Raw genomic sequence first — 26,960 nt, 5'->3', positions numbered from 1 at the left:
GTTCTGCTACGATCCCCATCTCTGTGGAAATTCCGAGGATCGCTTTCACGAGTGGTATTTTTTCTCTAGCTTCGTCGTCAGCATTCATAAATTTTCTTAGTTCCTCGGAACACTGCAACAGAGGATTCAATTCCCCTTTGATTCCTTTCACATCGTCTACGGTAGCACTTATTCGTTGCAACATGTCGGTCAAGTTTCCCACTTGCTCACTCACTTGTTCGACATATTCATTCACTGTCTTTACACTCGAGGTGACATCATCACGGCTTACCAAAGACATTTGCGATTCAAAGGTGGACAGCAGATCAGTAACACGTCTCAACGAACCCTGAATCTGCGCTTCTGCCTGCATTTGCTGCGTCACCTTTCTCTCCATGTTGTCCATGTCAGCAGCAACACATGCGATGTTTTCGAGAACTCTGTTCAGCAGTTGTTCGTTACTGATTGTCATCTCTTGGACACCATGAATTTCTCCAGCGGTACCGTTCAACTGACTTTCAACTCTTGACAATTTCACTTGCATGCTTTCCACTAAGGCGAAAGTTTTCTTCGCAACATCGAACAAATTTCCACGTATCGACACGTTTGGTACGCTAACGAAAGAGCTGTCCCGCTGACACTGCTTTGCGTAATGACTGGCAATGTCTCGACGAAGAACGTTCACCTTGCACTTGTCACATGTTACAGCATAATGTATCCATTCTTGCAAGAAGTGAGACTGTACCTCTTGCAGGGTTCCAGTGACGACGCATCCATTTTTAGAGTTGGAGCAACGCACATGTTGTCGTTCAAGTTGCATTAGATTGAATGGGAACCTCGCAGCTTCTTCAAACTGTTCCTGATCCAGGGGACAAAGTCGGTCGTCGCCCTGAAGACTCTGGTAGCAGAGCTCGCACAAAGAGTGACAGCATCCTAGAATGAAAGTCACTAGAGGGATTACTTTGCACAATCAACAACACCTTTTGGAATCGAGATCCACAAATTGCATTGGCCTGAAGTCCAGTTCTTTAGAAAAGCCAACGACGTAGTTTTCGGACGACATCCTTTGCAGCGAACAGGACCGCGGCGTCTAGCCGTTGCACTCACCGCCGATGAACAAGTCAAAATGGCGCACAACTCATCCAGACACGGTGCCCGCACAACCAGCACAATGTACTGAAAGTCGAGTGCAATAGGGGTGGACGGGTAGGTGGAAGACCTTGAACAGACTCTTGAAACTAAGGGTGGTGGTGGTGGTGGTGGCGATAGGGCTTGCCGTTGTCGACCTCACGTATGTGGGCAACGTCACGACTCGCGCCCTGGGGGAATATGCGTCCTGGGCCGACTTCTAAGGGAACTGTGCCGACATATGTCTGTCTAAGGAACATTGATAAGACACACACCGTCCACCAATGTTGCACTCGATTTTCAGTACATTGTGCTGCTTGGGTGAACACCCAAGCAGCACAATGTACTGAAAGTCGAGTGCAATAGGGGTGGACGGTATGTTTCTTATCGATGCTCTTTAGTTTCACGAGTCTGTTCAAGGCCTTCCACCTACCCGTCCACCCCTACTGCACCCGACTTTCAGTACATTTTGCTGCTTGGGCAGACTCTTGAAGCTAAACAACATTGATAAGACACATACCGTCCACTCGATGCGTTATCGCATCAGTGTACGCGCGTACACTGATGCGATAACGGATCGAGTGGTTTTCGAAATACATTTTCCTCCGTTATCGGCACAATGCGACTCACCTACTAGCGCAAGTGGGGGACGAAGCCCGACAAACAGCACTTTCAACTTGCTCACTTGTGGAGGTAACCGTAGGACCACAATAGTTTGCCTGCATCAAGACAGGCGGTACAGAAAGCATAAATCGCCGAGACCACGCCGAGGACGTCGAAAGTAGAACCCTGCACGGGCCCATGCCCTTGTCCCGGCCGGGTTTACTTTCCCTGTGAGAAACAATTATCATGCGGTATACGGGGGCAGCAACAAATTTACTTTTGGAGTTTTTAAGTAAACCAACATGACCTTCAAACTGATTTGTAGTGTCAGCGTCCTAGCAGAGAGGCAGGCATTTCATTACAAAAGTACTCGCCCAATGTGTCTCCATCATTTTCCATCGACGCACATTTCCAAGGTTCCAAAATGGCGCCAACATAGCTTGGCTTGTTCTTCCAATGAAGCGTTACCTGAAACTTTTGCCACAGGCTCTTCGAAAACTTTGCCTATACGCCATGCAGTGCAGACACAGCACTGGCGTTGTTGCCTTGCTTTTCAAAGCGTTCAGAACCGTGTATTGTGTATCCAAACCATGGGCGTTACCGCGAGGGGCGCAAGGGGATCGTGCCCCCCCCCCCCCCGGACCTTCAAGGTCAAGGTTTTGAAAGTTGTGCGCTCTTTATTCATATATGTCGTCGCGGTTTTTAGATGTGATAATTTAACCCAGCTCGCACGCCCGTCTCGAGATAAAGAAGGCAGAACTGCACACGATACATCACAGTCGAAGTGCGCATGCACAAACTGACCTCCTTCCTAAGGTACTTTCCCGTATCTCGTCGGGTTTGTCATCGTCTCTGTTACCATCCAATTCCAATACTCCCTTTATTTTACACGGTAAAACTGATAAACGAAAGGCGTATATTCGTTTTTTGTTTGTTTGTTTGTTTTTTGTAAATGTCCAACTGACACGAGTTGTCATCTTGGTAGAAATAAAGCTGGTATGAATTTCACTTAGTGACTGGTGTTTCACTTAAAGGATCCGAGTTCGTTTTTTTTTTTCAGTCTAGCTTAGATTTCGCGCAGGTGCAAATAGCATCGTATATATATACAACACACGATAGCGATACGTCCGCGTACATTGGGACTATCACCCCTGGCGATGAAACTCTCCAATCATCATCGTACAAATCAGGTTGTTGTTGTTCAATATATTGGCCGTGCATAGTTTCGGATGTCACACACAGCGGGTGCATTTGATGCCAAGTACTCTGCGTGTGCAAACGATTCAGCTCAAGCATTTTTGTATTGAATTCTCGAATGTGCATAATTTTGTGGAGAAAAAAAAAAGCTCGTTTGGAAAATATACCAGGGGGAACTCTGACTTACTCAAACGGGAGTCCGTGTATGGCGTAGAAGTAGTTGGAAAGTCCAATTTCTGGATGCAGCATTCTGGGGTGCAAAGGGTGTATACCTCGCAACACAGGCGCGATAACAGGCGTGACTTGCTAAGTGTGTGTGCTCCAGACTTGTACGTATTTGGAGTATTGTATTTAAAATACAGTATTTTAAGTTAAATTTGCGGTATTTCGCTACTCTACTCAATACTTTCTGTTTTGTGTACTTGTACTCTATTTAAAATACATGTTACGGTACTTTCTACTCAATACTCTAATTACATATTCTGGATCTGCCTCTCAAACTCCTCTGTGTCTCGTCTTTCCATTATCTTGCCTGTTCAGTGAAAATTTCTTGAGTCCGTCGGACTTGATCCGGACATTGGCCCTTCTTGAAACTCTCGATTTAGAGATGTTGCCCCGTGTCTATACTAATCCTTGGCGAGTGAGGGTTCTCTTATATGTGCCCTGACCAGGTGACGCAGAATTCTGACCTCGCCGAGCAGGGACCTGCTAGAAGTTTGCCTTGTTCTGGGTTATCTCTTGCTTTGTTATGTAGTATCTCTTTATCATCTTTTTGGGAATTGTGTTCAGATGGGGAAAGTGTCAGGCGACCATTTTGAAATGCAATTGCTACTGCGCGCAAAATTAGTGTACGCTTAAAACGCAAGACTGCGTTATTTGCGACCGGTACTCTAGTATCGTAATTGTATTTCAAATACTTTTTGAAGCATTTAGTACTCTGTCTTAATTACTTTAATTTCCATGTATGTATACTCTATCTTAATTACAGTCTAGCGTTAGTATTTATTATCTTATCTGAAATATATTTTTGAGTATATTGTACATGTCTGGCACTGTGCTCCCCCAGTGACTTATCACGAAACCACCAGCTCCCTTGCCTATTGCTGCTATGTGCAACAGGAGTTAGTTACTGGGAAATTCGAAATCATGTACGGTCACAGCCCAAGAACCGCCCTTCGCCTGCTGCAATGATATCGCATTTCGCATGAGTCAAACAGTATGCGTTTATTTTCCTTACGTTACGAAGCAGAGCATCACTTTATCCTGTAGTTGCCACTGATACCTGCAAGCTTCCTCGGTGTGAAGAAGAGAGTCCTGTCCGTCGAAAGGACGGTACCCGTGTGAAGGAAAGAGACGACACTCTCTCTTGTCTCCAGTACCATCATTTTCTAGTCATGTACCAGCTTGAAAGCGCCTGATGCTCCTGTCAGTCTTCAGTACAGATAGGGCCTTGGCTTCGGGGAAATCGTAACGCAGGTATTCACCCATTCAGTGTTTACAAACAGAAGGCACAACCGGAAGTTGCAAAGGGTTTCACAGCGCCAGAGGCTACATGTGGCGCCACGCCGTGCCACTCATTTCAGTTAGCGCTAGCTAACTCTGATGAGTGGCCGGGCGTGGCTCCACGCTGACGCTGGGAACCCTAGACATCTTCCGGTGGTGCCTTCTGCTTGTAAACAGTGAAAGGGTGAATACAGGGTGTCCCCGAAAACGTGCCATTGAATTATAATTAAGAAACTAGACCACTTAGAATCATGTGGTCAACGGCACTTGTTCTTATAATGTTTTTGCCACCTCCTGATGTGAACGATACCTAACGTAAGTCTTACTAGGTATATATGTTTATGAAACTGAACTCGAATATTTGAAAAGTAAAGGTTGCGTATGTGAAGCGTGTGCTGAATTTACACAAATTTATGATAATTGACGTGGATGGTGAGGTGCTATCCCATCGGGAAAAAATAGCCGGACATCGTGCGTTTTGGAGCGCCCAGAGCATAGCGCTCGACCACTGTTTGCGCGCCCTGATTGTCGGTCCGACGAAAGGAAATTGCTAAATTCTTCCTACACAGTGATAGTAGACAGCGGTAAGACTAGCATGACTTATCGTATCTGGCTTTCGCTGAGATCATGTCTTGCGACTCCCAGTTTCAAAAACCGTCAGTTTTCTACTATCCCTCGGAGGGCTGTGTTTAGCAACCTCCTTTCACTCGACTGAGAATGACGGTGCTGGCAAAGTCCACCGCTATAGGCTCTTGGCGCTCTTTTTTTTTTTCGATTGAATAGCTGTTCAATATCCGTGTCAATTACCGTGAGCTTGAGTAAATTCGACACGCGCTTCACATTGGTGAGGTGAAAAAGCGACCTTTACTTAGCAAATTTTCGGGTTCAGTTCGTAAAAATTGGCATAATAAAACTTCGGTTTGCTGACATTTACAAATACCGTTGACCGCGTGATTCTAGGTGGCGCATTTTTTTAATTATAACTCAGTGACACGTTTTATGGGACACTGTATAATGACAAGGAGCAGACGTGAGACAGGGTCCTCCTCCTAAGTTGTGAGGAAGAGCAAAGCTCGAAAACGCCATTCTGCACGATTATATATAAGAAGAGTTTTCTTTAACAACTATGGTAGTGGTGGAGGTGATAGCGAAAGGGCTTGCCGTCTAACGACTATAAATTACGTGCAGCCATTTTCACCGCCAATGTACTTCATGTCATATATCAGACGAGTTGGATTAATGCAAACAACAACTTTTAATGTGTGCGAGCAGCACTTTTGACATGGTTACATGAGTCGGAGAGTGGGAGCCGGCTGGCCCGCGCGAGGGAGAGACGGTTGCATCACGCAGTGCAACCATGATGCAATTCACGCACTTGACTTGGGGAGCAGCCTGTCGTTAACAATAGCAACTACATAACATGCCCCCTTTTTTTCCCCCTGAGAACCGCGGCCCTGGGCACTCGCCCCCACTGCAAAGAAACCGGCCGTTTTTTTTTGTTTTTTTTTCTTCTTTTTTTGCTCCACCAGGGCGTAGCAAGACGACATAGGTCTGGCTGACCTCTCCTTGCGTGGACGCCACCTCCTGTTTATTAAACTTATATATACCCCCTTTTTTTTCTAATATAGTGGTAATACATATACCGGCAATCAAAACAATGCAACACAAAAGTAAGGCGATACAGAACAACTGAAAGATTCAGTCCTGGTATCTTCTTGGAAGCTTTACTGCTCTGCCCGAGCTTGTGATCCTGTGTGGCGCTGTGAGTTGAGGGGCTACAGGTGCTGTCGTAGTCACTGTTGGAGTTGCCACCGTATCAGGCTCTGATGAGGATGAACAGAAGCCAGGAGGGCAGTAGTCCTCCGGAGATGCTTTCTGTTTCTCAGGGTCATTCAATGTTGCAGATGGTGTTGAGGCTAGCCGTAGGTGTATGCGGTTTCTGCGGTAAACTCCTCCTGTTCCAGCCCTGACCAGGTATGATCGTGGGTGAGGCCCAACTTGAATCATCGTTGCCCTTTCCCATTGGCGTCCATGCCAAAACCACACTGACTGATTTGCTTTTAGGGGCTTCAGGCTTCTTGTGTGTATCTGCATATTTATGCTGGGCTGCCCGCCTCTTCCGGAGTGCATCTCTGTGCTGTGATGTGGGGAAGTGAGGCTTTAGGAGCTTGGGAAGTGTGGGTATGGTGGCTCTCAGTTTTCGACCCATTAGCATTTCTGCCGGGGAAGGAAGCCCACCTGTTGAAGTTGCTCTGTAGCTAAGTAGTACAAGCGCAGGATCCTGACCACTCTGGGTTGCCTTGATGAGTGAATTTTTTACTGTTTGTGCACAACGTTCCACAAGTCCCTTGGACTGGGGGTAGAGTGTTGATGACGGGTTGTGAAAAATATCCCACTCCTTGTTAAAGGAGGCAAATGCACTTGAGTCGAACGGTGGTCCTCGGTCGCTGACTATTTCTTCAGGAATGCCAAATCTAGCGTAAATATATTTTAACACTTCGATTAGGTCTTTTGCGGTTGTTGATGGCATTTTCCTGATTTCAATGTACTTTGAATAGTAGTCCGTGACAAGGAGATAGGTCGTCTGTGTTGGCTTTAGGTGAAAGAAATCCATTGCAAGCTTCTGCCATGGACGGTGAGGTATTTCACGATCGAACAAGGGCTCCTTCTGGTTTGCACGTTGGTGCTCTTGACATGTTTCGCAATTACGCACCATAGCTTCGATGTCACTGTTCATAGAAGGCCAGTACAGAGATTCTCGTGCCCTGGCTTGACATGCCGCCATTCCTCTGTGTCCTGTGTGGATCTTGTCAAGTGCATCGGGTATGCACGACTTTGGTAGCACTAAGCGGTGCCCTCTGCACAAAAGTCCATCAGTGTAGTGGAGTTCATCCCTACAGTTCCAAAATTTTATTATTGCTGTGGTTGCACTCTTAGGAGGGTCGGGCCATCCATTTTTCACAGACTCAATTACAGCTTTAAGCACTTCATCCTTAGCTGTCTCGTTCTTTATGTGTTCCAGCTTCCCGTCTGAGGCCTTGACGATGAGGTGTAGAGTTGCCTGGGGGCCTTCCAGATCGGATGAGTCTATGTGCTTATTCGGAAGTGGTGCTCTTGATAGTGCATCAGCCACCTGGAGATCTTTGCCTGGCACATACAGAAGTCTGATGTTGTAACGCTGAAGTCTCAGCAATAAACGTTGTAGACGTGGAGAGATCACATCAAATGGCTTTGACGAGAGGCCAATGAGTGGCTTATGGTCAGTTTGTACCGTTATTTGTCTTCCATAAACATAATAGTGGAAGCGTTCCACTCCAAATACAACTGCCAAAAGTTCCTTCTCAATCTGAGCACAACGACTTTGTGCATCATTCATTGTTGCTGAGGCAAAAGCCACAGGCTTTTCGTTTTGCAACAGTACAGCACCAAGTCCTTGAGAGCTGGCATCCTCGGAGAGAACGACTGGCTCATCCGGATTGAAAAACTTTAAGACTGGCGCAGATGTGAGTAGTGACTTGAGACGGTTGAAACTCCTTTCGGTGTTGCCATCCCAAATCCATGGTGCATTCTGTCGTAGCATCTGTCGTAGCTCTTGAGTTCTTGAGAGAAATTCGGAATGAACTTGGCAAGATACGTGGCCATTCCCAGAAAGCGATGCAGGTCTTGTTTACATTTTGGTGTTGGGAACGACAAATCGCTTCAATCTTGCGTGAATCTGGGGCAACTCCATCTTTTGTCAGTACATGTCCCAGGTAGTGAACCTCAGAGACAGCTAGCTGCATCTTTTGTTTGTTGAGCTTCAGGTTAGCTTGTCTAGCTATTTCAAGAACACGTCTGATCTGGTCACAATGTTCTTGTATAGACTGTTTGCTGCCAGTAGGATATCATCAAAATAAGGGTTGATGTCTTTTTCATGTTCAAACAGATTGTCCATTGTGCACTGAAATATTTCTGGGGCGCAGTTGAGACCATATGGCAGAACCAGAAACCTATACCTCCCAAAGGGCGTCGCAAACGCGCATAACTTAGAGCTATCCTCGTCCAGTTCCAGGTGATGGAATGCATGAGAGGCATCAAACAATGTGTAGTACTTGGAGTCTATGAGCTTGGAGAACAAATATTCCTGCGTAGGAACCTGGTATTGCGGTCGCTTTATGTTGTCGTTCAGCTTCCTAGGGTCGAGGCAGATGCGGATTTAATCCGTCTTGTTTTGGGACGACAACAACTGGACTGACCCAGTCAGTTGGCTCAGTCACTCTCATGATCACTTTGGCACGCTCCATTCTGTCTAGTTCCTTTTTTACTTTGTCCTCAAGGGCCTCTGGAATCTTTCTTGGTGCTGCTATGCACGGAACTGCATCGTCCTTCAAAGCTATGCTGTATTTTCCTTTTAGGCGACCCTGGCCAACAAACACATCTTCATATTCTCGGACTATGGATTCAGGCGTTTCTGTCTTGCTTTGTATGATTCTAAGTAGCGCGTTGGTATTTACTGGTTTGCCTTGGTGCGTGCGCTTCACCAAACCCAGGGCTTTACAAGCATCTAGTCCAAGAATTGTCATGGCATGCAGGTCCACCACAACAAATTTTAGTAGTTTTTCATGTTGGGTTGTGGTACACTTCAGTTCGCATTCACCAAGTACGGGAAGGTTCTCACCGGGATATGTGGTAACTCTGGATTTGGTGCAGTAGACAACTGGTCTCTGTTCCCATTTTAGCAGCTGGTACTTTGAAATGACATTGACTTGGGCTCCAGTGTCTAGCTTGGCCATCACGATTTGTCCATTCAATTGCACTTGCTCTATCCACTCGTCAGAGTCTGCTTGCAGGTCACTGAGAGTCAAAATGTCCAGGCTGACGACAGTGTCATTATCTATGCTCAACACCTTTTTGTCAGCGGTATGCTGGCGTTGGCTGCTCCTGCAGACTTGCGAAAAATGATTTATTTGTTGCAATTGAAGCAAGTCTTCCCATACGCTGGACATTTGCGCGGCTGATGAGACTGTCCGCATCGTGAGCACTTCGGTCCCTTGTCTTGGGTCCATCCTCTCCGGTGACGCTGGTCGCGCTGGCGAAAACCACTTTCATTTTGCTTGTTGTTGGGACCCTTCGGATCGCGTTTCGTTCCGGCCGTGTTGTCCGGCTTCCGACGCAGCATGTCCACGGTTTCAGTTTGCTTCATAGCCTCTGAGTGGGCTTTCGACAGTTCCGCCGCTTTCCCCTGCTCGATGACGGATTCCAATGTGATGTCGGCTTCATGGAGCAAGCGCTCCCGGAGTACAGTGTCTCGGATTCCCATTAAGAGGCAATCCTTAACCATTCGTTTGTAGGAGTCTCCAAACTCACATTCATCCGCTTGTAATTTCACTTCAGCCACAAATTGATCAAACGACTGATCTGCTCGCTGTCGGAGGCCGTTGAAAATAAATGTGGCATGAGTCACGTTTCTATACGGCTTAAAGTGGTTGTCAAACGCTGTCAAAACTTGATCCAAACTCAAGGTTTGGCCTTGTTGCGGAGTCGGAAAAGTAAGGGTCTGGTAGATTTCATTAATCTCCTTACCAGCCACATGTAGAAAGAGCGAGATTCGGGTGTCATTGTCCTCCAAGTGGTACTTGCAAGCCATTTCGTCCACGCCTCTGCCGGGTTGGACGCTGCTGCGAAGGGCGGAAGTTATTGCAGAAAAGTGGCCATCGTGATGCTGCTTACGATGTGTGGAACGGGTTATTCCAGCGGAGGTTCTTGACTTCTGACACCATGTCATATATCAGACGAGTTGGATTAATGCAAACAACAACTTTTAATGTGTGCGAGCAGCACTTTCGACATGGCTACATGAGTCGAAGACTGGGAGCCGACTGGCCCGCGCGAGGGAGAGACGGTTGCATCACGCAGTGCAACCATGATGCAATTCACGCACTTGACTTGGGGAGCAGCCTGTCGTTAACAATAGCAACTACATAACACTTCATAGGCACTAGGCTTCAATACATATTAGAAGACAAGTAATCGGAGAGGTCGACCGGACCAACCTGCCTGAATCTACGTGAAATCCCCATACTAGAGTCTTCCTTGCTTAGTCTATATGACTGACACGGATCTGAATAGAGAGCCCGAGAAGAGGAAATCTGAATGTTTGGAATAATATGTGATGTGATGTGATGTGCTAAAGAAAGAAAATTGCGATGGGGAATAATATGCTTGGAGCACTACCAATGCTATTCCACTGCACGAGAACAGGAATTATCATGTAGCGCGCATTCTCCCAACGAGATGTCACCCGTATAGCGCGACGCGATAGGTGATTTCTTATCTGGCTACGCGCTGGAAGCAGCGAAGGGGCTGCGTTGCTGCCTAGTTGACGTAAGCGTTCTTTCTAGTTCATTCGTCGTTGTGTTTCGCGTGTGCGTTCGCATTACGAGTTGCCCCGAAACATCTAGCTTCTTGGCATCACTTTCAACATCCTCTTATTCGACGACTTTACGTGAGGATGATGACGTCCGAACGACAGCTCGTCGGGTTCTCAGAGGCAATGGATTGGCGCTTCATGAACTTTGTGGATCTCATCTCGCTGAGGGTTTGCGCTTTATGCAGCGTCGTTCCGAAAGTAACCTTTGTTCTAGAATGTTCTCACGCACTCTGTGAACTCTGCTATGAGAATGTCCTTCAGGGTAAGCGACAATGCCCTTTAGACGGGCAAGACTTCGAAGATGTTAATACGGGCAAGTTGATCCTAACGCCGGGGCAGATAGGAAAACAAAGGGCGCGGTGTTGCAACGTCAGGGAAGGATGTGATTTTGTTGGAACTGTCGAAGAAGTGAAGCAGCACTTTTTCAATGAATGTACGTTTCATGCCGTCACCTGCAGTCGATGCCAAGTAAAAGTGCTCCGAAAGGAGATCGTTAATCACTATGTGCAACAATGCGAATCACGGGAATGTCCAGTTGTGTGCTCGCCGACAGACGTCATGGACGCTGCACTGGAGATGGGAAGAAAGATAGACGCCTCATTGGGAACCGTGATAGACCGACTGTCTGCAATGGAGGATCAGCTCCACGTGCATGCAACGACAATAGGAACTGCCAAGGACACTGTAGTGTCGAATGGTGATATATTGAAGCACTTTGTGGAACGACAAGAACGCGTAGCAAATCATGACAGCTTCGAAAGCGTGAACGATAAGCTACATGTCATGATGAAGCACATCGACGATCTGACGAAGTTCTTCAGTTCGATAAAAGGTGCTTCGTCAGATCTTATTTCAGAAAACATGCTATCGCCAGCAGAAGAAAGTGACACCGTATCTGACAACGACCATGCCGGTGAAGCTATTCAAAACTCACCTACTCAAGCAGCGCCCGGCGTTAACGACGATGAGATCACGGTGAAGGAGGTGTTCAAAGTTGCAGTAGCTATTTTTAAGCAAGTGTGTTCTCACCATGAAATGCTAGGGGATCTGCACAAAGTGAACCGTTTGAAAAACAGTGTCGCCTATTTTCACATTGATGAGTTTGCCGCTATTGCCAAAGAATCGGTTGACACGATTGTAACACGATTGTCTGGAATTTTCATTTTGTTTGGGTACTCTTGTAAACTGGTCGTGCAAACGGGTACACATAGTGGAGACTTGTGCTTGGGTGTTTTTCTCTCTATTTGTCATAGCACGAAGAACTCGCTTTTGAAATGGCCGTTTACATTTTCTTATACCGTAATGTTAGTTCACCCAACTGATGAGACAAAGAATATTGAGTCTCATGTTGATGTATCAGAACTGATAGATAAGTACAGTGACAGTGACAATTTCAGAAAGCCAATCAGAGCTCACAACGCAGCCATTGGCACACGTGCGCTGTGCAAACTACAAGATGTAACAAATGGAGGTTTTGTGCACAACGACTCAATCACCGTTGGCGTACGAATTCCTTAACCTCCTTCATTGATATGTCAAACTGGTTTACGGGAAAAACTCCGTTCGTCTTTCCTATTTTATGCTATTAGGAAGCCACCTCACATGTTCTAGCGAGCGTTTTCATCCATTGATTTCATCCTAGCTCGCTGATATTATTTACATTTCTTTGTTAGTCGTTAGCACTCCAAAATAATATTTCATGGTTACAGTAGTTGTTGACAACTTGTCACTAAACAGGGGTACTGTCCGAATGCCATCACAGCTATCCCGTGTGGTAAACATTGGGGGAAACTCTGCCAACTCCATTATCCCCCAGTCCCCTTCTATTCGTAAACCCGTTGAGTTACTTTGTTTTTAAGGGAACTCAAATGTGTTTTTGTTATTGATGAGTGCAGCCTGTTAAACGATCGTTTTTCAAACTAATGTGTGGAAAAACACGTTTTCTAATGTCGAAAAAAAGATGAACGCGCGACACATGCACATCTTACAAGACTTATGAAGGTTCATTTCAGTTCTCAATTTTCAGGTATCATTTGTAGGAACTGTGTTTTTCTTGTTTCTTTCTTGTAACAAATGTTGAACTGATACGAGCTGTGTTGTTTTGGTAGAAATAAAGTTGGTGTTCATTTCCCTCAGCAACGGATGTGTCACCTACAGCAGCAGAGTTCGTTTTTCTCGGTCGAGCTCATATTACATTTTCTGACTGCTACCTTCACAGCGGGATGTGATGTGCGAATTAGTCGCTGGCTTCTGATATGTCTGCACTCGCATCACAGTCATCAATGCTTACACGTCAGCCCTTTAGTTGTAATTGACTGTAATACGCTCTTAATTAAAAAACAACAACGAGAAAAGAAAGAAACGCGGTGGTGCTGGTGCCAGCGGCGTATATTGTAATGATTTTGCGTTATCATATGTGTACCGCGGCTGCCACGCAGCACAAACCTATCCGGCTGTCGATGGGGCTCACAGGTGATCTTCCGCCATTTGTATGGACGCGCGTTCAGCTGTTGTGACGAAGACACTGAACGTACCGTGTTGAACTTGGGGGGGGGGGGGGGGGCGTCCACGAAATGTGGTGTGAGCCCGTGCAAGAAATGCATCGTGAACAACTCGAAAGCGCACTAAATTTTTGAGAAATGCTATAGTCGTGTTCAACTTAAAACTGAAAAGAAATCAAGTTCGTCATTTCCCCAGAAATTAACTGCTGGGTGTGTGTGTGGGGGGGGGGGGGGGGGGGGCGAGCTTTCAAAAGGGGGGGGGTATGCTTGGTGGAGGTTCCACTTAGGGAATTTTGCTTAGACACGGAAAGAATCGTGGCACAATGGTGACATCTCTGCACAGCTTTCCCGTTCTATTTGTACGTGTTATTACGTTAGAACACAGTACATTAGAATACAGATTCATTATGAACGGCATTTCAGCTTTAAGATGCATAATCGCACGACCGACAAAGAAAAAAAACACTAGCACCTTGTCTCCCGAAGCTCAATGAATACTTAGCAACCAACGGTGAAAACCTTAGACGAAGAAAGCAGAAGACCTTGCTTGCTTCAGTTGGGCGCAAATGGTTCTTGATGATCCACACCGAGTTTGCGTACTCGCACGCATTTTTGCTCGTATATGCGCGCAATATATGCATATTGAACAGTCACTTTCAAATAATTTTGGACGAATGCATGGTACGATCACCTGCATGACTGTGGTCCTACAGCCCAAGTTTGAGAGTACAGGATGTAATTCGCTGCGCAGGACTCACTACCAGAACGTGTTGGCGGCCGAGCTGGTGGGGTCACCTGAGAAATTTCAGGGGAGGGGGGGGGGGGGTTGCAAAAATGCAGGGAGGGTGTACACCCCCCCCCCCCCCCCGGGGAGGTGTAGAGAAATCTCTGGGCCAGTCTTTACAGCCAATACAGAAGCAGAGTAAGTGTGATGGATTATATTATCTGGGGGAGGTGAGGAAATGACATATCTGTGCCCAGCCATCCTTACGCTTGTAGCGTATTGGGCCTTCATGTCTAACGTTTACTCTTATCCTTCTAGTATCTCTCGTACAAAACTTTATCTTTGTCTGCCTGACCAAGCGCTACGCCGGAAGTACATCAGACTGTGTCTTTTCCATGAGTTCTTTCACTGCAGTCACTTAAGACCTAATTTTATATCACCTGCACACTCTGTATCACCCAGCCTCGATGACGTGCTCAAGGTCGAGCGCTTCCGGCCTAATACCGATCACTTTTCTCGCTCATTTTTCTATACACTATCACTTCTTCCGGAGTGATTAGTCGTTATTAAGGATTTTAATCATTTCAGTCGTGATCTCGCTAACTTACTGTGCGTTTAGCACTACGGTATTTTCTGTTCACTTTGAGTGCAAAGTGTGGTTCATGTAGTTACCATGTTACTGTCACCGCGTCCTCATGTCAAGCCATATGGGGCTCTTTGAGGTTCTGTCATAAATAAATTAATAAATTAGTTATCTGTCGGAGGAGGAGAGTGACGTCTCTGTGACCAGCCATCCTATCTACGGCACAGTATTATCTTCTGAGCTGTTTCTTATCTTGAGATCTGTCGGAGTAGATTTCTTTTCCTTATTAAGCTGAACACGGATATAGTTTGTTCCAATCGTTTGCATTCATCAATGCAGACGACTTTTTTTTATCTTCCTTCTCGTTCCTTCCTAAAATATAATGAGAATTTGAGAAGGATCAACGGTGTAATTTGTGTAATGTGATCTTTTGAGTGAGCAGAATCGCCCACACGCTTGAAAGGAATATGTCTTGATGCTATTTTCTAAGTACCTTATATATATGATACCCCGTTTTGTATTCTCACTATCAAATAAACAAATAAATAATCTGGAACACAAAGACATTGAATACCTGTGCTTGTTTCCCATATAGGTCACCCATTAAACAGGCCCCCACACTTCCATGGCAGCTGCAATATGCCATGTATGATTTTAATTACGGCGTGTCTACTCTGGCACCCATGGTGTACTCATTTCAACTGACAATGATATGCACCGCTGATTATGAGATGCGCGAAATAAATACATAGTGACAAAAATGGAAAAATGAAATTACTCCTCAAAAGTACACAAGTAGAGCATGATGTTCGGCTATTTTTTTTTCGATGGTATAGCTCCTCAATATCCCTGTCAATTCGAGTAAATTCGGCACACGTTTCACACTGGTGGGGTAAAAAAAAGGGACCTTTACTTGGCAAATTTCCGAGATCGGATAGCAAAAATTTACATAATTAAACTTACGTTACATGACATTCACGTCAGGAGGTGCACCCTGACCAGCGCACGAGAGACGGATCTCCACCACCACTCTGTGCTACTGGTGGCCTCTCGAGGGCCGAGGCTCCCCTCCTTCTCCGCATCCGTTCTCGCAGTGCCTACACACGGGCCCACGTCTTCAAGCTCGGCCGTACCCCGAATCCTGGATGCCCCCACAGCGAGGAAACAGAAACGGAGGAGCACGTTATTATGGATTGCACAGCCACATCGGGTGCAAGACGCAGCCTGCAGCAAAGCTGTGCAGCCTACCGGCAAGCCTGAGATTGTCTATCCTCGTGGCAACCTCCATCGTCGGAAGCTCATCCAAAGGGCTCTTCCGGACATTTTCGAGGTCGTCGACCCACAAGGGCGACTGTAGGAACACGTGATGCATAGCAGCAACTAATGTAACTGTTCTCCCTTTCCCCTCCCTCCCTTTTCCCTCCCCCGAGCAACATGCCGCCAGCTAGGCGGGCAGACCGCTCGTCTACCCAACGTTAACCCCCCCCCCCCCCCCGCAAGAGATAGCAAAACCTAGTACGAACAAATGCCGTTTACCGCATGATTCTAGGTGGCGTGTTTTTTTTTTTATTATTATTATTATTATTACAAGTCAATATATTACGGTATGTTTGTGCATTTCATAGAGCCTCTGTATTCGTATCCGCAATTTAAACGAGTGTTCAGATCATATACTTGACAACGAATTCAGATAGCGCTCTACTGTAGACACTTTTAACCATTTCCCCTCCTCGCCGTTCTCTTTGTTCTATAATCCAGTTTTGAATTAGCATTTGCGTAGGTGTTATTTCCATGTGCTATTTTTTTTTCTCCTTCTCTCTCAGCTTCCTTTGTTTTGTTGCTTCTTTCACTCGAAGTGCGGAATGGGGGGGACGGATATGTTTATTAAGAAAAAAAGAAAGGAAAGGTTAGCCAGGCAAAGAGCCGGCTTGCTATTCCGAAAAAAAAAAGAAAAAAAGGGGGAAGGGGCAAACGAAAAAGAAAAGGAAGGAAGAAGAAAAAAGGGGGATCGAAACAGAGGAAAGAAAGAGAAACAAAAAGCAACAAAAAGAAAGGAAATGGAATGGAATGCGGAATGGAATTAATGTGCAATCACTTATGTTTGGGTGTTATTACTTTGCTTGAATACTGCTTGTATTTCAAATGACGTGTGATCATTTCATGTTCACTCGTACACCTTGATGCGCTTCCACTGGCTGCGTTAGTTGGTCCATGTACCTCGTATCAGGCCTGGGCATTTTTGTACATGGACCAAATTTCTGTACAGCAGAAATTGAAATAAATTGAAATTGAAATTCAATGACACATTTTTTGGGACACCCTATATATATGTGTGTGTGTGTGTGTGTGTCCGGGTATGAGATGAAGCCTCACCGAGGCAGAGGTATAAGTGGACGTGTAAAGGGGATATAAAAGGGTAAATGTAACTGGACGTAAATGATTTGAACTGAGGTAGTTGAAGGTTGAAGAATCTCGTTTCGTGGCGCGGGCGGCCCGATAATTTCAGATAAGCTATAACGATCGCGATGTGCAGTTGAAGATCGGGCCCCAGAGGGAGATAGCGTATCGCAAACCCCTCTCCACTGACGCTACGCTTCGTCAAGGCTCAAAAGTCCGTTTTAATACTCCTTTGCCTTCCGTCGATCAGGATGACTTCCGCTGCGGAGCGACACGAACAGAGTATTTGCATAGGGGAGCCTTGAAATGTGAGACGGGGCGCACTCTTGGAATATATTTATTGCGCCATTTCAGGGTGGAGCTTAATACCAATACAGAGAGAATCGTCGTAAATGAAGCCATTTTTTTAAAGCATTAATACCGATTGTGTAGGTTTACAAGTAATGGGATAAGCAAAATAGATCGGCCTGCCGTACGCACGCATGCGGATATCATCATTCGGTTCTTTCTTCGGGTGAACTGTTGAGCATACGATATCTTTCGTCGAGTCCTTTGGGTGCAAGTATCTACAGGTGAAGGGGATTGTAAAGGGCCACTTTGCAACGGAGTCCCTCGGAGACTTGCAAATTTCGAAGTACACTTCAAGCTCTTCCTCGGTCCATGCATATGCATATAGCGTCAACTTCACAGAATAGCCGCAAAGCCCCAAAACGTCAGATTTACCAAGCGTAAAACATCCACGCGAAACAATACTTTCTTCTATCCTCTTTCCAAAGTCCTGAATACGAAAGAAAGCTTCCGTGATCTGCGGCAGCGTACATGAATACAATGCGTGCACACGTTCTGCTACGATCCCCATCTCTGTGGAAATTCCGAGGATCGCTTTCACGAGTGGTATCTTTCCTCTAGCTTCGTCGTCAGCATTCATAAATTGTCTTAATTCCTCGGAACACTGCAACAGAGGATTCAATTCCCCTTTGATTCCTTTCACATCATCTACGGTAGCACTGATTTGTTGCAACATGTCGGTCAAGTTTCCCACTTGCTCACTCACTTGTTCGACATTTTCATTCACTGTCTTCACTTGAGGTGACGTCATCACTGCTTTCCGAAGACATTTGCGATTCAAAGGTGGACAGCAGATCAGTAACACGTCTCAACGAACCCTGAATCTGCGCTTGGTTCTGCACTTGCTGCGTCACCTTTCTCTCCATGTTGTCCATGTCAGCAGCAGCACGTGCGATGTTTTCGAGAACTCTGTTCAGCAGTTGTTCGTTACTGATTGTCATCTCTTGGACACCATGAATTTCTCCAGCGGTACCGTTCAACTGACTTTCAACTCTTGACAATTTCACTTGCATGCTTTCCACTAAGGCGAAAGTTTTCTTCGCAACATCCAACAAATTTCCACGTATCGACACGTTTGGTACGCTAACGAAAGAGCTGTCCCGCTGACACTGCTTTGCGTAATGACTGGCAATGTCTCGACGAAGAACGTTCGCCTTGCACTTGTCGCATGTCACAGCATAATGTATACACTCTTGCAAGAAGTGAGACTGTACCTCTTGCAGGGTTCCAGTGACGACGCATCCATTTTTAGAGTTGGAGCAACGCACATGTTGTCGTTCAAGTTGCTTTAGATTGAATGGGAACCTCGCAACTTCTCCTTCTTCAAACTGTTCCTGATCCAGGGGACAACGTCGGTCGCCATCGAGAAGACTCTGGTAGCAGAGCTCGCACAAAGAGTGACAGCATTCTAGAATGAAAGTCACCCGAGGGATTACTTTGCACAAACAGCAAGACCTCTTGGTATCGAGGTCCACAAATTGCATTGGCCTGAAGTCCAGTTCTTTAGAAAAGCCAACGACATAGTTTTCGGACGACATCCTTTGCAGTGAACAGGACCAGCGTCTAGCCGTTGCACTCACCGCCGCTGAAGAAGGCAAAATGGCGCACAACTCACCTGGACACAGAGCCCGTACACTGCAGCGATAACGCATCGAGTGGTTTTCGAAATAGATTTTCCTCCGTTATCGGCACAATGCAACTCACGTACTAGCGCAAGTGGGGAACGAAGTCCGTCAAACGGCAGTGTCAACTTGCTGCAACTTGCTCACTTGTGGAGGTAACCGTGGGGCCACAGTAGTGGGCCTGCGACAGGACAGGTGGTATAGAAAGCAAAAATCGCAAAGAGCCATGGACTACGCCGAGGATGAACTTTCTGTATTAAGTGTACTGGGGTAGCCAGTTTGACTTCGTCGAAACTAGCATCCCCATTTTTTTTCTTTATTCACATCACATCACATCACATCACGCCGAGGATGTCAAAAGTAGAGCCCTGCCCTTGTCCCGGCAGGGATCTACTTTCCCTGTGAGAAACAATTATCATGCGGCATACGCAGCAACAAATTTACTTTTAAAGTTTTTAAGTAAACTAACACGCCCTTCAAACGGATTTGAAGTGTGAAGCGGTAACCGCGTACGACGATTTTTCGACGGAAAAACGGCCAACTTTCGCACCGGTACGACAACTCGACGGAAAAACGGCGGGATTGGGCGGGACGAACCGCATGCACGTGCGGCGGACGGTGGCGCCCTAGCGAGCGTTTCGTTAGTCCGTGTTAAATTTGGACTTCAAATTAACTGATAAATATTTTGCTACACATAGAAAACTTATAGTTGCACACAGAAGAAGTTCTTGCGGTCGAAGCATATTCGCGAAGCAAGCGCTACAAAAGCGCCCTCAGACAGCAGCGGGCGGGCAACAGCATGGCCGCCACGTCTGCTCGTGGAACGATAGCGCGTGGAGCGGTCCTATTGGCAGCCAGTCGGCAGCGGCTAGTTCCGCTCTACGCCGGATTTTTCTGTCCACCGCTGTCGTCGAGAAATCGGTGAAGTTCCCATTGCTCGCGTCGGTTACCGGAAAAAACGGTGGCCGGTTTTCCGCCGAGAATTCGTCGTATGCGGTTACCGCTTCATCGTCCTTGCAGAGAGGCAGGCATTTCATTACAAAAGTACTCGCCCAATGTGTCGCCATCATTTTCCATCGACGTACATTTCCAAGGTTCCAAAATACCGCCAACATAGCTTGGCTTGTTCTCCCAATGAAGCGTAACCTGAAACTTTTGTGACAGGCTCTTCGAAAACTTTGCCTGTACCCCATGCAGACACAGCAGTGGCGTTGTTGTCTTGCTTTTTGAAACCGTGTACTGTGTATCCGAACCATGGGCGTTACCGCGAGGGGCGCAAGGGGAGGGGAGGGAGCCCCCCCCCCCCCCCCTGGACCTGCAAGGTCACTTGTGAAAGTTGTGCGCTCTTTATTCATATATGTCGTCGCGATTTTTAGATGCGATAATTTAACACAGCTCGCACGCCCGTCTCGAGATAAAGAGGGCAGAACTGCACGTGATAAATCACGGGCAAAGTGCGCATGCACAGACTGACCCCCCTTTCCTAAAATCCTTTCCCGTATCTCGTCAGGTTTGTCGTCAGGGGCTAGATTTTGAACTTTTCGCTATCCCGTAACGCTCGCTAAACGCTCGTGCTCCCCGGTTGACGGCCAATGCGCGTGGCGGATGAACGCGCAAATTTTGAAAAATAGCTATAACGATCGCTATGTGCACATCAAGATTGAGCCCCAGCTCTGTTACCGTCCAATTCCAATACTCTCTTTATTTTACACGGTAATGAATGAGTACACAATCTTCTGTGGCTCATCTCATAGAGTCAACAATACAAACAAACTGAAGAACTGATAAACGAAAGGTTCCCAAAATTTCTACATAAGCATGGGATAATATCTGAGGCACCATTTGGCCTTCAGAAAGGCAATTCTACAGAAATGGCTCTGATTAATATTCAAACAAGATCGTTCAAAGGTTTGAGCGAAACAACGCAGTTTGATTTTTTAAGATCTGTCAAAGGCATTTGACTCAATACACCACGATATTTTTTTTAATGTCATAATTACGGCGTACGCGGTGTACATATAACCTGATCAAAAGATGCTTCTCCTCCTTTTTTTCTTTACAAACAAACAAACAAGATACTTGTCCTCTCGTCGTCAGTATATGCGAGAATACATGGTATCGAATCCAATAAGGGGAGATATGGTGTGCTCCAGGGGTCTATTCTTGGGCCATTTCTGTTTTTGCTCTATATTAATGATATCGTCAGCATCCTTAATGCTCCTAACATAGTTGTATACGCTGACGATGTCAGTATCTTTTTTTTTTCTCCCTCTCTCAAGACAATCTATCGTTCTTGTCTTCGACTGCAAACAGCTATGTAGAGGCATATTTATGTGGCTTGTTTCCCTTTTTTTTCTTTTCAGTCATCATCATGTGGCTTGTTTCAAACTGTCTCATTTCAAACATTCAAAAAGCTAAATTTGTTGTGTATATATATATATATATATATATATAAAATGAAGAAAAATAGCATACGCTCTTTGGCTGCACGTTGAACATATGTTTTTAAGTCCCAAACGTCGCCACACCAGCATTGGACAGCTGTTTCGGCCTTATTGGGCCTTCATCAGCAATGCGTAGGTGGGCGACGTTTGAGCGAGAGGCGTCGGAAGGTCACGTGGAACGTGATGTCCTCCCGTCAGGGTGAGTGACTCACCTCTGAAAGCTCAGTGCGAAGCCAGTAAAGTATTAAATGAAGAAAAATAGCATACGCTCTTTGGCTGCACGTTGAACATATGTTTATAAGTCCCAAACGTCGCCACACCAGCATTGGACAGCTGTTTCGGCCTTATTGGGCCTTCATCAGCAATGCGTAGGTGGGCGACGTTTGAGCGAGTGGCGTCGGAAGGTCACGTGGAACGCGATGTCCTCCCGTCAGGGTGAGTGACTCACCTCTGAAAGCCCAGTGCGAAGCCAGTAAAGTATTAAATGAAGAAAAATAGCATACGCTCTTTGGCTGCACGTTTGGCTGCACGAAACACGTGTCCTCTGGTGCTGCCGCATCGTTCCATGAGTATCTATATATATATATATATATATATATATATATATATGTTTCGCCGTGTTTGCGGCTCGGCGAAACACGTGTCCTCTCGGCGTAACACGGCGAAACACGTGTCCTCTGGTGCTGTCGCATCGTTCAATGAGTATCTGTTTCTCTACGTGCAGCCATAGAAGCCATTTTAATCTGTAAGTTTGAATTTCAAACACGTCTAGCATCATTTACTTATTTTTTTAATGGCTTTTCCCCCTCTTTATATATATATATATATTTATACAATTCGCCTTAGTCGTTCATCGTGGCCGTGGCTATCAAGGCGGCGTGCAGTACGGTTGCAAGTCCTAACAAACGATGCGGACAGCGGCGGACTTTACCAAATCTGTCTCCTCCTGCTGAAAGTCAACCTGACACCATCGAGTCCATGGGGCACTGTTGTCCGTGTGTGTCATCGCCCAAGCAAAGAATCATTTAGCCATCTTTGTTTGGCCGCTTGAACGTCAGCAAGCCGTTAGGAATAACGAAACGAGGAACCTTATAGATGCTTTCTTGTGCACACTAAATTTTTTTACACCAATGTTAGTGTAAGAGAGGTGTATTTTGAAATATACACCCAGATCATACTCTTATTACACCCTTTCGGTGCTGATCCTCTCATACGTGGGTGTGAATTGGGTGCACATCTACACTGGTGTGTTAAAGGTGTACTAAGGGTGTAATAAGGGTGCAATGATTTAGGGGCGTTTTGCCTTATTGTGAAATGTTTAACATTTCATGGAATATAAATGGCGTGTACTCTGAGTCTTAATTTTCCTTCATACCAAAACAAGTAAGAAACACAAACGTTATCTTGATGGTGAGTTGATACACCAAGCAATTCCTCGATTCAGTGTTTATTTGTGTGTATAATCAAATTAAACTTGGACATCTCACCCTTGGTTTTGACTGGAATGGGAGCAGGGCTATCGAATTTGCAGACGCTCGCAAGACAGGCAGTGTATATAGCGTCTGTTTTGCTCTTAGAAGGGAAATGCCTTTCTAAGTGAGCTTGGTTCGTCATCACATTTATGTGATGTTTCGAATTAATCTCTAAGCGCGTCTAAATGTAAGCGCGTATATCCTTATCCGTATATCATATTGGTCCAATATGGCACCAGTTCGTAATTGCTATATTGGGAGCACACAATGCATTACATGTTCACGTTATGTGTTTACTTTGGCTGATATGCATGATACACGCACTATGGAACCAAAGCTGCGGACTTTACGCGCACACAATTGAATCAGTCTCAGTTATAGGGCATCGTCCAACCACCAGTGTAGACCAATAAGCAGCACACCCGCTAAGTAGATGTTACAACCTTCCAGAGGTGTGTGTGTGTGTGCGTGTGTGTTGTGAAATACACCCTGAGAGGTAGGTGTATTTCATTACACCTACAAATTTTTACACTCAAAGGGGTGTGAGTTATGGCACACCCACCTTACACTGAAAAGGGTGTAAAAAAGTTTAGTGTGTGGTCACAATCTCTGCTCCGCGTTTAGCTTTCTCGTTGAGGCTATCGTTCTCGTTACGACCCCTTACGTTCGTGATGTCACCGCCCCGAACGATCCACAGCTGCCTACGAGGCTGCAATGTTTTCGACGTATGGGGTTGTCTAATTTGGTCTGGATAGCTCGCATGGCTTGTCTGTGGCTCATCATTGTCACCTCTTCATCTTCTTTCACGGCTTGTTCTGCATCCTCCACATTAACTCGCTTCCTCCATCTCTTGATATTTTTCCATCATCAGAAGCAATGGGCTGTTACCAGAGCGCTATTATGCTTCCTGGGCGACTCTGGGCTCCTAGACTGCCTCTGAGCGATCGTGCACTCATGCCCCCCTGCTGCCCATGTGTCGCTTGCGTCTTTTTCCTTCTCTGTTTCGTTTTTTTTTTTACAAGGAATATCAAGTCGGCTTCTGCATGGCTGACCTTTCCTTTTTGCCTGCCTCTTTTTCTCTTGTTTTTTACGTAAAGTGACGAGGCGTGTCTTGTAACAGAGGCCTGGCAACCATTTTCCCGTTCGGGAAAAAGGGGATGCTCCGTGAAATGAGTTCTAGGAGCCCCGTTTTCCGATGTCTTATAAACAGGGAGTGACTTTTTTGGGGTTAAATGCCTTTCACAGATTCGGGGGGTAAAAATCGGGCGCTATTTTTAAATCTGTAATTCAGGGAGAAATCGGGCGATAATTCTGCCTTCGGGTGTTATCGGGTGTTTTTGTTTCTCCTCTTGTCTATTAAGTCCCTTCCTAATCTCTTTCCCCTTTTTTTTGCAGCTTTCTTTTTTTTTTTTTTTGCAGAATTGTGACCTTCCAGCGGCAATCCCCAAAGGCATTGACAGTGTTGACACACATGGGTGCATTGCTGGGAACGTAGGTGACCCATTCTTACACGCGTTAGCGTTATACGTGGCAACCTTTGTTCGTCTTCATTGGAAACGTCACTTGAGGATTTCATAGTGACTGGAATTCGAGGAGAAATCGGGCTTAGCCCGAATTGGCCGGAGGTCAGTTCGGGGGGGAATAATCGGGCGGAATCAGGTGTAACCCGAAGAAGTCACTCCCTACTTATAGAGGATGGTTGGATTAGACTGGGGGACTCGTCCCGTAGTTGGTCTGGAATAGAGTCACTAAATAGGGGTACAGTTCGCGTTCCTTTTCCGCGCCGGAGCCGCCGTTCGGTGCCCGCGATTGGGCCGATCGTGTCACGTGGTTTCTCCTTCCAAGAACGCGCCGTCCATGTTGAGTTCCCTCCATCCAAAACCGATTTCCTCGGTTGCGAGCTGGCTCGGCAGCGCGTGTTTCTCCGACGGAGAAGGGGGAGGTTGGCGTGCCGTTGCTAGGCGACGCAGCCACGCCAGACCCAAGATGGCGGTCTCGCTCATCGGCGTCGCTCAGTGTCGCTACTCTGCTCTCTATGTAGGGGATCTAGTCTGGAAGACAGGAGAACGGGGGTAGCCGGCAGTCTTCCCGCCGGGGAAATTTGGGAAGAGTGGCGATAGGTCTGAAGTGCCAAGTGCAGGTTTCTGCACAGGCAGTTCGTTTATTTTTGTGACGTGAGCAAGTGTGATGTGGCACGGTTTGACGTCGAGGGAAACGGCAGGAGACACCCCGCCGACGAGAAGTCGTCTCAGTCCTCTTGGAACAATCTTTAGACTCCCACCCCCCCTACAGCTAAGTAAAGTTGACGAGACGGAGGTAACAATTGATTAGTTAGGTAGCCTGCGTGGCGATTTGAAGTTGAAGGATATCTGGCACTTATCGAGTGTGCATTCACTGCGAGTTGGCAACCTTTTTTCTTCTTTTTTTTTTAGTGAGAGTAAATATGTTGTCGATTTTAGCTCTCTGTATGTGTCCAGTCGTTCAGCCACTGATCGTAATCGGCTTCACCCGCTAAGTCTGAAACTTGAAAGATGAAAGTCACTGAAAAGGTTAGCCAGCTGTAGGACTCGAACCCACATCTTCTGGATTACCGGTAATCCAGAAGATGTGGGTTCGAGTCCTACAGCTGGCTAACCTTTTCAGTGACTTTCATCTTTCATCGTTAATTTCTTAGGCAACTTGAGGCCTTGTTTGTGATTGTCCCTTCTATGTTGTTCCAGCCTCAGAACATCAGTTCTCTCATCTGAAACTTGATTAGCCACGGAGCTCCAGGCTTTTACTCGGTATCGTCACGAGCCAGTGACATAACCTAATGAAACTTGTTTTATGTGTGTGTACGTGTCACTTGGAAAAATATAGTCCGTGTTCGGTACAACATGCTAACAACAACAACAACAAATAAGGAATGATGATGTAGTGGGACGCTGAGGCGACACCTTCATTGCTTGAGGGGGAGAAGATGGTGAATGACGATGAATGTTCAGAGTTCACGCAGGAGCCCTGTTGCTGGTAAGAAAGCGATGAGGGCTTGATGAGCTGGTAGCTGATGCGCTGGGTTGGTCGGAGGCCCAAGCAATTGAATAAGGGCAAGTGAGGGTGTTCAAGTTGGCGCTGGAGCCCGCGTCGCTTAGTGGAATACTTCTGACAATCGATGAGAATGTGCTGAACGGTATACTTGGAGTATTACCGAAAGGGCATAGCATTGTGTTACTGTAACCCAGCTTGTGGTGGAAGTGATGTGGCACGGTTTGACGTCGAGGGAAACGGCAGGAGACACCCCGCCGACGAGAAGTCGTCTCAGTCCTCTTGGAACAATCTTCAGACCCCCTACAGCTAAGTAAAGTTGACGAGACGGAGGTAACAATTGATTAGTTAGGTAGCCTGCGTGGCGATTTGAAGTTGAAGGATATCTGGCACTTATCGGGTGTGCATTCACTCCGAGTTGGCAACCTATTTTTTTTTCTCTTTTTTCTCTCTCTCTCTTTTTTTTTTTTGTGAGAGTAAATATGTTGTCGATCTTAGCTCTCTGTATGTGTCCAGTCGCTCAGCCACTGATCGTAATCCGCTTCACCCGCTAAGTCTAGATCTTGATTAGCCACGGAGCTCCAGACTTTTACTTGGAATCGTCACGAGCCAGTGACATAACCTAATGAAACTTGTTTTATGTGTGTGTGCGTGTCGCTTGAAAAATATAGTCCATGTTCTACAACATGCTAACAACAACAACAACAACAAATAAGTAATGACGATGTAGTGGGATGTTGCGCCGCTGAGGCGACACCTTCATTGCTTGAGGGGGAGAAGATGGTGAATGACGATGAATGTTCAGAGTTCACGCAGGAGCCCTGTTGCTGGTAAGAAAGCGATGAGGGCTTGATGAGCTGGTAGCTGATGCGCTGGGTTGGTCGGCGGCCCAAACAATTGAGGAAGGGCAAGTGAAGGTGTTCAAGTTGGCGCTGGAGCCCGCGTCGCTTAGTGGAATACTTCTGACAATCGATGAGAATGTGATGAACGGTATACTTGGAGTATTACCGCAAGGGCATAGCATTG

The 26,960-nt window shown here is 46.2% G+C and overlaps 2 protein-coding genes across 2 annotated transcripts in view; one reads left to right on the top strand and one right to left on the bottom strand.

The window, feature by feature from the left end:
- Positions 1-26,960, bottom strand: part of LOC135393437 (uncharacterized) — a 119,506-nt gene that overhangs the window by 11,533 nt on the left and 81,013 nt on the right. The window lies entirely within an intron of this gene.
- On the top strand, positions 10,748-12,954 carry LOC135393434 (uncharacterized). The gene has a single exon (XM_064623871.1). The coding sequence runs from the start codon at positions 10,901-10,903 to the stop codon at positions 12,335-12,337; it is 1,437 nt and encodes a 478-aa protein (XP_064479941.1). The 5' UTR covers positions 10,748-10,900; the 3' UTR covers positions 12,338-12,954.

The sequence above is a fragment of the Ornithodoros turicata genome, chromosome 4, assembly GCF_037126465.1.
Source record: "Ornithodoros turicata isolate Travis chromosome 4, ASM3712646v1, whole genome shotgun sequence".
Taxonomy (NCBI): domain Eukaryota; kingdom Metazoa; phylum Arthropoda; class Arachnida; order Ixodida; family Argasidae; genus Ornithodoros; species Ornithodoros turicata.
The sequence above is the reverse complement of the archived record's forward strand: the minus strand, read 5'-3'. Positions and strand labels throughout refer to the sequence as shown.

What these genes read in the sequence shown, in the direction of transcription:
- LOC135393434 (XM_064623871.1), top strand. Translation starts at nt 10,901, where the DNA reads ATGATGACGTCCGAACGACAGCTCGTCGGGTTCTCAGAGGCAATGGAT.